This window comes from Artibeus jamaicensis, unplaced genomic scaffold (assembly GCF_021234435.1).
Source record: "Artibeus jamaicensis isolate MK-2021 breed Jamaican fruit bat unplaced genomic scaffold, CSHL_Jam_final contig_558, whole genome shotgun sequence".
NCBI classification, from domain to species: domain Eukaryota; kingdom Metazoa; phylum Chordata; class Mammalia; order Chiroptera; family Phyllostomidae; genus Artibeus; species Artibeus jamaicensis.
Window position 1 is genome coordinate 6,474,676 of NW_026521886.1, and position 12,460 is coordinate 6,487,135.

Genomic DNA, 12,460 nt, shown 5'->3' on the forward strand with positions numbered 1-12,460 from the left:
GAAAAAGGAATGGAAACTTTACTTAAACAAATAATGCCTGACAACTTTCCTAACCTGGGAAAGGAAACAGACATTTTGTTCCAGAAACCACAGACAGCTCCAAATAAGATGACCCCAAAGAGATCCACACCAAGACATATTGTTCAAGATGACAAAAGTTTAAAAAAAAGGAAAAATTTGAAGACGACAAGAGGAAAATAACAAGTTATATACAAAGGAAACCTCATAAAAGTATCTACTGATTTCTCAAATGCAACTTTACAGGCAAGAAGGGAGCTACACAAGATATATAAAGTGCTGAATGAAAGAAACTACAATGTAGGATAATTTACCCAGCAATGTTATCATTCACTTTGTTCTAGAAAACATACAGTTTCCCAGACAAGCAAAAACTTTAGTCCAGCTTTACAAGAAATGTTAAAAGGCATTTTAAGCAGAAAATGAAAAGCCATGACGATAGATAAGAAAATATGAGAAAGGGGGAAACTGCACCAATAAAGCCAAATATTTAATATGTACAGCAAATAAAAACACTTAACAAGCTATGATAAAGGTCAAAAGAAAAAAGTATCAACTCAACTAAAACTATGATAAGTAGTTAAGATATACACCACACAAAAAGATCTAAAACATGAAATCAATAACAGACTGTAGAGGGGAATAAAAATGTAATCTTTATAGAGCATATTCAAACTTAAATGCCTATCAGCTTAAAATACACTGCTATAGGTATTAAATGATGTACATAATCCTCATGGTAACCTTGCAAAAAAAAACCTACAAAAGATATACAAAGAACAAATAGAAAAGAACTCAAGGAAAACACTAAAGAACAGCAGCAAACCAAAAGGGAAGAGATCAAGAGAAGAAGAAAGAGACAGAAGAGAACTTTAAAAACAACCAATAAAAACTTAACAAAATGGCAATAAGTACATATTTATTAATATTTACTTTAGAAGGGAATTTAAGGGGAAAAACGGGGAGGGATTTTGAAGAACGAGTATGAAAGACACAGGGATGAGGACTGTGGGGGGGAATGGAAGGGAGGTGGGGAGACGGGGCGGGGGGGGCTGGGATGGGAGAAATTGACAAAAAACTGTACTTGAAAAATAACTAAATAAATTTTAAAAATATTTACTTTAAATTGAAATGGATTAAATGCTCCAATAGAAAGACATAGAGTGGTTGAATGAATTAAAACCATGACCCATCTGTATGCTTCTTAAAAAAGACTTACTTGAATTAGAAAAACACAGACCGAAGTGAACAGATAAAAACAGATTTTCTATGCAAATAGAAACAAAAAGAGAGGTGAAGTAGTAATATATCAGACAAAAAAAAAAGTGAAAAATGTAAAAAAAGAACAAAAAGGATTTACATAATTATAAGGGGTCAGTTCAACAAGAGGATATAACAATTGTTAATATTTACACACCCAACAGAAATGCACATTTGAAAAACCTAAATATATAAAATAATTAATGGACATAGAGGGAGACATTGAAATTAATATAGTAACACTAGGCAATTTTTACCCTACTCACATCAATGACTAAGATCATCCAAAGAGAAAAATTAATAAAAAAATACTGGTTTTAAATGTACATAAGACTAGATGAACTTAATAGACATTTATAGAATAATTTCACCTAAACATTGCAAAATACACATTTTTTTCAAGTGCACATAGGATATTCTCCAGGATAGATCACATTTTAGGCCACATAATAAGCTTTAATAAATTCAAGAAAATTAAAATCATGTCAAGCATCTTTTCTGACCACAAGGACATAAAACTAGAACCAATAACAAGAAGAAAATTGGAAAAAAACAAAATATATGAAGATTAAATGTCACTAAATAACAAATAAATCAAAGAGAAAATCAAACAGGATATTAGAAAAGTACATTTGAAACATATGAAAATAACACAACTTTTAAAAATTCATGGAATATAGCAAAAGTGCTTCCAAGAGGAAATTTTATAGCTATACAGGCCTATCTCAAGAAACAAACAAAGTTCTTGCCAAGATGAAGGCATAGGTAGAAACCCTTCACTTCCTTGCACAACCAAAAGGAGAATAACAGCCATCTAAAATCAATAAACAACCAGAAGCGCCAGAAAGTCAAACTGCATGGAACTCTGACAACCAAGGAATTAAAGAAACAGTAAAGCACACAAAGACTAATAAAACAGGTGGACAGAGAGAAGCCAGGGTGAGGTGGCAGACTTCACAGATGAGGACAGCTGAGACAAATGCAGTGAGGTGGCAGACTGTGCCAGGTAGTCTGGGTGAACAGGAAACTGAGACTCAGAGCTGGCTGTGGACTATGGTGGGAGAAACTCCCAGTGTCACACAAGTTCATTGGACAGTGGGCTAGACCCAAGAAGGCGAGCTGCATTGTTCCGCCCTGGCCCCTCCCCGACAGACAGTGCTACAGCACAGGAAGGAGGGTTGTCCTGCCCTAGTGAATATCTAAAGCTCCTCCCCCTTACACCAGTTGCGCTGAGACAAGAAATATGGCCCAAATGAAAGAGCAGAGCAAAACTTCAGAGAGAGGCCTAAGCAATGAGGAGATAGACAACCTATATGATGGAGCATTCAAAGCCCAGGTAATCAAAATGCTCACAGAACTGATTGAACTTGATGGCAAAATGAAAGATACCCAAAGTGAAATAAAGGAAAATATTCAGGGAACCAACAGTGACAGGAGGAAAATTAGGACTCAAATCAATGATTTGGAACAAAAAGAAGAAATAATCATCCAACCAGAACAGAATGAAGAAACAAGAACTCAAAAAAATGAAGAAAAGTTAGGAACCTCTCGGACAACCTTAAACATTCCAATATCTGAATTATAGGGGTGCCAGAAGGAGAACAACAAGAGCAAGAAATTTAAAACTTATTTGAACAAATAATGAAAGAAAACTTCCCCAATCTGACAAAGGAAATAGACTTCTAGGAAGTCCAGGAAGCCCAGAGAGTCCCAAAGAAGTTGGACCCAAGAAGGAACACACCAAGACACATCATCATTAACTTACCCAAGATTAAAGATAAAGAGAGAATCTTAAAAGCAGCAAAAGGAAAGGAAAGAGTTACCTACAAAGGAGTTCCCATAAGGCTATCAGCTGATTTCTCAAAAGAAACCTTGCAGACAACAAGGGGCTGAAAAGCAATATTGGAAATCATGAAAGGCGAGGGCCTACATCCAAGATTATTCTATCCGGAAAAGCTATCATTTAGACTGGAAGGACAGATAAAGTGCTTCCCAGATAAGGTCAAGTTAAAGGAGTTCATTGTCACCAAGTTACATGAAATGTTAAAGGGACTTATCTAAGAAATTGAAGAAGATAAAAAACTACAGACTTCTGGCCAAGATGGAGGTGTAGGTGGAAACACTGTACCTCCTTGCACAACCAAACTTAAGGACAACAAAGATTTAGAAGCAAAAACACAACCAAAACAGACAGAAAATTGAACTGTACTGAAGTCCAACAACAATGAACCATTTGTCCAGACCGGTAAGAGGGACGGAGTCGGTGGCCAGCTGAGAGGGGTCATGGCAGAGAAGAGCGGTGGCTGCCGACTGACCCAGGCATGCAGGGAGTGGTTAGAAGATCCCAGGAGTGGGGTGGCAACGGGCAGACCCAGCGAGGACACAAGGTGGCTGGCTGACTGTGGTCACACCTTCATGTGTAGATAAACCAGGCGAAAAAATGGACAGTTAGACAGAACATGCAACCCAGGGCCCCAGCAATGGGAATTAAAGCCTAAAAGCACCAACTGAGAAAACTTTTGGGGGTTGAGGTGCCGGGACAGGCTTGCAGCCTCACAACAGAGTTCATTGGAAAGACCCACAGGGTCCTAGAACATACAGAAGCCCACACACCTGGAAACCAGCATCAGAAGGGCCAAATTTGCTTGTGAGAAGTGGTAGAGGGGACCAAAATCCAAGAGAGAGTGAAACAAATGCCATTGCTCCCTCTCTGACCCTGCCCCCAGTCACAAGCCAGCGACTGGGCTGACCCACCTTGGTGAACACTTAAGGCTCCTCCCCTCATACTTAACAGGCACTAACAGACCAAAACATTATGGCTCAAGCAGAACAGCTCAAAGCCCCAGAGCCAATACTTCTAAGTGACCAAGAGATAGCCAACCTATCAGATGCACAGTTCAAACATTGGTGATCAGGATGGTCACCGACTTGGTTGATTTTAGTTGCAAATTAGATGAAAAAAAGAAGGCTACACTAAGTGAAATGAAGCAAAATGTACAGGGAACCAGTAGTGATGGAAAGAAAACTGGGACTTAAATCAAGGGAGTGGACCAGAAGGAAGAAAGAAACAACCAAACAGAAAAGAAGAAAACAAGAATTTAAAAAAAAAATGAGAAGAGGCATAGGAATCTCCAGGACATCTTTAAAAGTTCCAACATCCGAATTATAGGGGTACCAGAGGGGGAAGAAGAAGAGCAACAAGTGGAAAACTTATTGAACAAATAATGAAGGAAAACTTCCCCAATCTGGCAAAGGCAATAGACGTTCTAGGAAGTCCAGGAAGCTCAGAGAGTCCCAAAGAAGAACACACTAAGGAAAATCATAATTACATTAGCCAAGATTCAAATGAAGGAGAGAATCCAAGAAGCAGCAAGAGATAAGGGGACAGTCACCTACAAAGGAGTTCCCATCAGACTGTCAGTTGATTTCTCAAAAGAGACCTTACAGGCAAGAAGGGGCTGGAAAGAGGTATTCCAAGTCATGAAATCCGAAGACCTACATCCAAGATTACTCTATCCAGCAAAGCTTTCATTTATAATGGAAGGACAGATAAAGTGCTTCTCAGATAAGATCAAATTCAAGGAGTTCATCATCACCAAGCCCTTATTATATGAAATGTCAAAGGGATTTACCTAAGAAAAAGAAGATAAAAAAGATGAACAGTGAAAAGACAGCAAACTCACAGTTATTGAGAACCACACCTAAAACAAAAGCAAACTAAGAAGACAGCTAGATCAGGAGCCGAACCATAGAAATGAAGATCACATGGAGGGTTAGCAACAGGGGAGTGGGACGAGGAGAGAGGGGGAGAAGGTACACAGAATAAGTAGCATAGATGGTAGGTAGAAAATAGATAGGGGGAGGGCAAGAATAGTATGGGAAATATAGATTCTAAAGAACTTGTGACACGTGGACATGAACTAAAGGGGGTGAGTGGGGGAAGGGGATCCACAGGGTGGAGGGGAATGAAGGGGGAAAATGGGAAAACTGCAATAGCATAATTAATAAAATATACTTTAAGAAAAAGAAACAAAAGGATTCCAAAAGACTCATGCTTGGAAAACTATAGAACTACAAGAAAGAAATAAAAGACACAAACAAGTGGAAGCATGTACCATGTTCATGGATTGGAAGAATTAACATCATTAAAATGCCCATACTACCAAAAGCACACTATAGATTCAATGCAATTCCATATTTCACAGACCTAAAACAAATATTCCAAAATTTTATATGGAACCAAAAGAGACTTCAAATAGCCTTAGAAATCTTAAGAAAGAGCAAAGTTGGTAGAATCACAATACCAGATATCAAACTATACTACAAAGCCACTGTAAGCAAGAGATCATGGTACTGGCACAAGAACAGGCATAAAGAATGGTACAAAATGGAGATCCCAGAAATCAACCCACACTTTTATGGTCAATTAATATTTGACAAAGGAGGCAAGAGCATACGATGGAATAAAAACAGTCACTTCAAAAAAATGGTGTTGGGGAAATTGGACAAGCACATGCAAAAACAAACAAACAAACAAACAAACAAAAAACCCAGACTATCAACTTATATGATTCACAAGAATAAACTCAAAATGGGTAAGACTGAAATGTAAGTCACAAAACCATAAAAGTTTTAGAAGAAAACATAGGCAGTAAAATCTCAGACATCTTGCATAGCAATATTTTTGCTGATATATCTCCTAGGGCAAGAAAAACAGGGAAAAATAAACAAATGGGACTGCATCAAACTAAAAAGCTTCTGCATAGCAAAAAGAAACTATTAACTAAATGAAGAGGAAACTCACTGTATGGTAGTACATATTTGCCAGTGATACATCTGACAAGGGGTTAATTTCTAAAATATTGTATATAAAGGACTTAACAACTCAACACCAGGAAGGCAAACGACCCAATTAAAAAAGAGCAAAGGACCTGAATAGACACCTCTTCAAAGAGGTCATACTGATGGCCAATAGACATGTGAAAAGATGCTCAATGTCACTAACATCAGAGAAATGCAAATTAAAACCATAATGAGATGTAATATTACACCTGCCAGCATGGCTACCATCAATAAATCAACAAACAGTGCTGGCAAGGATGTAAAGAAAAGGTAACCCTCATGCACTGATGGTGGGAATGCAGATTGGTGCAGCCACTGTGGAAAACAATATGAAGCTTCCTCAAAAAGATTAAAAATGACTGCCATTTCATCCAGCAATTCCACTTCTGGTAATATATCCTGAGAATCCCAAAACATCAATCAGAAAGAATATATGCACCCCTATGCTCAGAGTAGTGTTATTTACAATAGCCAAAATCAGGAAACAGCCCAAGGGCTCAAGAGTGGATGAGCAGATGAGTAGATGAGTGGATAAAAAAAGCTGTGGTACATCTACCCAATGGAATATTACATGCTGTGATAAAGAGGGAACACTTACCTTTTGCAACAGGATGGATGAACCTAGAGAATATTATGCTAAGGAAAATAAGCCAGTCAAAAAAGACCAATGCCATATGATCTCATTTACATGTGGAATCTACTGAGCAAAATAAACTGATGAAAAAAATAAAACCAAAGGCATGGATATATGAAACAGACAGACAGATCTCAGAGGGGAGGGTGGTGGGATGATTGGAAGAAACATGTGCATAGCCATGGACACATACAACTATGTGGTGAAGGCCAGGGGGCAGGAGTTGGGTGGTGGGGACTATAAGGGGGGGGATGAGGGGACATCTGTAATAGTATCAACAATAAAAAAGAAACAAGATGTTTTTATCCTTGATAACTCTAGGTCTACAAATACAGCTGACTGCTAAGAAGCCCCCTCTCTTATCTTTTCTATTCTTCCTTTCAGCACATCCTTCTGTGGCAAAGTCACTAGGCCCTTATGCAAGAGGAGTCTAGGGAGAGTGAAAAGGTGCAGTGTTTACTTTGAAGTGTTCTGAAACAACCACTGAATCCTCCTGGCTTCAGTTGAGAATCTTCTGATGAAAGGAGTAAGATTTAGCTCCAATCTTCAAGGTTCTCCATATTTTTATCCTGGGGGTGGGTAGGAGGGCTTCTGTCTTCTTTTGTGATTTGGGCTATGGTTCACTAGTCTTGACTGGCTTTGCCTGGACTTCCACTTCCATAGCTGCCTTTTCTTTCTGCTGGAGGAGTTTTCTGCACTTCTTCCCAGACAGAGTAATGTTGGTACATGCACTGGACTGGATACCTGCTTCTTGAGGTGGTGCCATGTGATCAGCCCCTCCTCTATCACAGCTCCTAACACCTGCCTTTGCTTGAGCAGTTTCTTCTTCAACTCTGTTCTGGGAGGTTGATCTTCCCTCCTGGACCACCCATGGCTGAGCAGCTTCCCGGTTCACAATAAAAAATTCAAATAAATAAACAGTCTAACACTATACCTAAATGAACTAAAAAAATGAGAGAACAGAAAAATGGTCTAGAAAAATCAACAAAATGTAAATTGATTATTAAAATGTCCAATAAGATTGGCAAACCTTTAACTATATTGACTAAAAAAGACAGTAAAGATTAATTCAAATTACTAAAATCAGAAGTAGGGACATTACTGAATATACAGAAATAAAAAGGGTTATAAAAGAATACTATGAACAATTGTATAGCAACAAATTGGATAATTTGGATAAAATGAACAGATCCCTGGAAACATACAACCTACTAAAAGTGAATCATGAAGAAATAGAAAATCTGAATAGACCCATAAATAGTAAGTACATTAATTTACTAATCAAAAAACTCCTAGTCAGGAAAAGCCCCAAACCAGATGGCTTCATTAGTAAGTTTTTATCAAACATTTAAAGAGCTAATATCAATCCTTTTCATGCTTTTTCCAAAAAGTGAAGATGAAGAAACACTTTCCAACCAATTCCATGAAGTCAGCATTGCTCTGATACCAAAGCCAGGCAAAGAGACACAGCAAGAAAAGCACATACCAATAAAAATTATGAATATTGATGCAAAACTCTGCAACAAAATAGTAACAAACTGAATTCAACAGCATATTAAAAGAATTATACACCACACACAAATGAGTTTTTATCTGGAATGCAAGGATAGACAGAAAACTGTACTTGAAAAATAATTAAATTTAAAAAAACATGAAAGTCATGGATATAATAATACACTGCACTAACAGTAAAGGGGAAAAACATGATCATCTTAACTGATACTGAAAAAATCATTTGAAAACATTCAACAATCTTTCTCATAAAAGAACACTCAGCAAACTAGGACTAGAAGAAAACTACCTCAACATCATAAAAACCATACATGAACCACCCTCTCCACTGCCCCCAATTAACATGCATCTCAATGGTGAAAGAATAAAAGCTTTTCTTCTAGGATTAGAAATGGGGTGCTGATTGATGCCTACCTTTGCCATTTCTATTCAAGATATTACTGGAAGTTCTGGTCTGAATAATTAGGCAAGAAAAAGAAAGAAAAGGTATCTATATTGGAAAGAAATAAGTAGTACCATCTTTGTTCATATATGCTATTATCTTAATTATAGAAAGCCCAAAAGATTATACACACACACACACACACACACACACACACAAACTAATAAATGGGAATGAATGAATAAATGAATTCAGCAAAATAGCAGGATATAGAATCAACACACAATGACAACTCTATAAAGGAAATTAAGAATATAATTCCATTTGTAATGCATGGACACAGACAACAATGTGGGGAAGGCTGGAGATGGGGGAAACTGGGAGACATCTAAAACAGCTTCAAAAATAAAAAATAAATTAATTAAAAGGAACACTTTTGAATTGAGTTAACCAAGGAGATGGGAGTTAAACAATCAAAACTACAAAATGTTGCTGAAAGAAATCAAGGAACACATAAATAAATTAAAATGCATTCCATGTTCATGAATTGAAAGACTTAATGTTGTTGAAATATTAATACTACCCAAAACAATTTACAGATTCAATGCAATCTCTGGTAAAATCCCAACAACAATTTTTACAAAAATAGAAAATTCATCCTAAAGTTCATATGGAATCTCAAGAGATCCTGAATAACCAAAGCAATCTTAAAAAGGAAAACAAATCTGAAAATCTCATACTTTCTATTTTCAAAATTTATTAAAAATCTTTAGTAATCAAAACAATGAAGTACTGACTCAGTATTAAACATGTGGATCAATGTAAGAGAGCAGAGAGCCTAAATATAAAACCTCACATATCAGGTCAAATGATTTTTGACAAAACTGCTAAGACCATTTAATGGGGGAAAAACAATTTTTGGGGAAAAACAATTTTGTCAGGAAATGATACCAGGAAAATTGGATATCCATAGGCAAATGAATGAAGTTGGATCCTTGTTTAATACCATAAATAATAGTGAACTCAAATGAAATAAAGACCTAAATGTAAGAGCTAAAACTGTAAAACTCTTTGAAGAAAAACAAAAGGCAAAAGCATCACGATATTGGATTTGGCATGGACTTCTTGGATATCACCAAAAGTACAGGTAACAAAAAGGAAAAGTTGGACCTCGTGAAAATTTAAAACCTTTGTATGCCAAAAAACACTACCTACAAAGTAAAAAGGAAACCACAGAATGGGAGAAAATATTGGCAGATCACCTATCTGATAAGAGGCTAACATCCAAAATACATAAAGAACTCCTAAAACACACAATATATATGAGCAAATAGACATTTATAAAAATGTCTATATATTAATATATATTTGTCCAAATAAGATATACGAATCACCAGTATACATATGGAAAGGTGCCCAGCACCATTAATCATCCAGGAAATGCAAATCAAAACCACTATAAGGTGTGCCTTTATAGTCACTAAAATGGTTATTATAAAAACAATCCAGAAAACAAGTGTTGGTGAGGATGTGAAAAAAACTGGAACCCTTGTGCACAGTTGTAAGGGATATGAAATGGTGCAGTACTGTGGAAAAAAGTATGGTAGTTGCTTTCAAAATTAAAAACAGAATAATCATATGATCAAATTCCACTTCTGGGTATATACCCAGAATAATTGATAGCAGGGTCTCAAGGAGACATTTGTGCACCTATGCTCATGCCAGTATTATTCACAATAACTCAATGGTGGAAGCAAAGTGTCCATTGTTGAATGAACTGATAAACAAACTGTGGTCTATACATACAATGAAATATTCAGCATTGAAAAGGAATGGAATTCTGACACATGCCACAGCATGAATGAACCTGGAGGACATTATGTTCAGTGAAATAAGGCAGCCACAAAAAGGCAAATACTCTATGATTCCATTTATATGAGGTCCCTAAAGTAATTAAATTCATAGAGACAGAACATAGAAGCGTGGTTATCAGGGGCTTGGGTAAGGATGAATGGAGAGTTAGTGTTAAATGGGTATAGAGTTTCCGTTTTGCACAATGAAGAGTTCTGGAGAGGGATGGTGGTGACAGTTGCACAAAGATATCAATGTACTGAGTTGTATACTTAAAATAGTTAAGATAATCATTTCTATGTTATGAGAATTTTACCCCACTTTTAAATTTTAAGAGAATGTTTATTGTGTTTTTTCCGTTGCTATTTATTCCCCTTATACATACACTCCTACCCCAAGCAATCCCCACACTGTTGTCTATGTCCATGAATCCCTTTTAGTTTTTCCTCAATCCCTCCACCCCCTGACCTCCCACCTCCAGCTGTCATCCTGTCTCCATTTATGAGTCTGTGTTGCCATTTTACTTGTTAGTTCAATTTGTTCATTAGATAACACATATGAGTGAAATCATATGGTACTTGTTTCTCTCTGACTGGCTTATCTCACTTAGCATAGGTCCATCCATACTGTCTCAAAGGGTAAAATTTTCATCCTTTTTTATGGCAGAATAGTATTCCATTGTGTAAATGTTCCATAGTTCTATCACTATACTCACTGAAGTGTCTATCTACTGATATATACTTTGCCTATCTGATGGACACTTGGACTGCCCACATATCTTAGCAATTATAAATAATGGTACGGTGAACATAGAAACATTTATGTTTTTTTGAATTAGTGTTTTGGGTTCCTTTGGATATATTCCCAGAAGTGTCATAGCTGGATGGAAAGGCAGATCCATTTTTAAGTTTTGGAGGTATCTCCATACTGCTTTCCACAGTGGCTGCACCAGTCTGCATTCCCACCAATAGTGCAAAAGTGTTTCCCCATCTCCACATCTTGGCCAGCAGTGGATGTTTGTTGATTTATTGATGATAGCCACCCTGACAGGTGAAGATGATATATAATTGTGGTTTTAATTTGCATTTCTCTGGTGATTAGTGACATTGAGCATCTTTTCATATGTCTTCTGGCCATCTGTATGACCTCTTTGGAGAAGTGTCTATTCAAGCCCTATGCCCATTTTTTAAATTAGGTTGTTTTTTTGGTGTTGAGTTTTGTAAGTTCCTTATAAATTTTGGATATTAACTCCTTATTATATGTATTGGGGAATATGTTATCCTGTTCTGTGGGCTGTCTTTTTATCTTATTGATGATTTCCTTTGCTGTGCAAAATCATTGTAGTTTGCTGGTCTCCCATTTGTTTATTTTTTCTTTTGTTTCCCTTGCTTGGGGAGATATATCCAATAAAATATTGCTATGAGCAATGTCTGAGACTTTGCTGCCTATGTTTTCTACTATGATTTTTATGGTTTGGGGTCTAACATTTAAGTCTTTAATCTATTTTTAATTTATTCTTATGTGTGGCTAATAAACATTATTTAGCTTCTATGTATTTATGTGTTTTTCAGTGTTCCTGTGATTGATTTCTAGTTTCATAGCATAGTGGTCAGTGAAGATGTTTGATATGATTTCAGTCTTTTAAAATATATTGAGATGTTTTGTGTGCTAACATGTGGTCTATCCTAGAAAGCATTCCATGTATATTATGCTGCTTTGGGATGGAATGCTCTGAAAAAATGCATTAAATGAAGAAATCCATTTGATCTGGTGTGTTGTTTAAGGCTGCTCTCTCCTGGTTGATTTTCTGCCTGGAGGATCTACCCATTGAAGTCAATGGGGTATTAATTTTTTTTACTATGACTGCCTTTCTGTCCATCTTTCCCTTTATGTCCCTTAAGATTTGCTTCACATATTTAGGTGCTCCTGTCTTGGGTATGTAAATACCCAAGGGTTTGCTA

At 36.7% G+C, this 12,460-nt stretch overlaps 1 protein-coding gene across 1 annotated transcript; it reads right to left on the minus strand.

The window, feature by feature from the left end:
* Positions 1-6,216: 6,216 nt before the first annotated feature.
* On the minus strand, positions 6,217-7,626 carry CUNH11orf98 (chromosome unknown C11orf98 homolog). The gene is given in 4 exon segments (XM_053670298.1): positions 6,217-7,329; positions 7,332-7,490; positions 7,493-7,599; positions 7,602-7,626. Coding segments are annotated over 4 exon segments (333 nt in total). The 3' UTR covers positions 6,217-7,287.
* Positions 7,627-12,460: the final 4,834 nt, after the last annotated feature.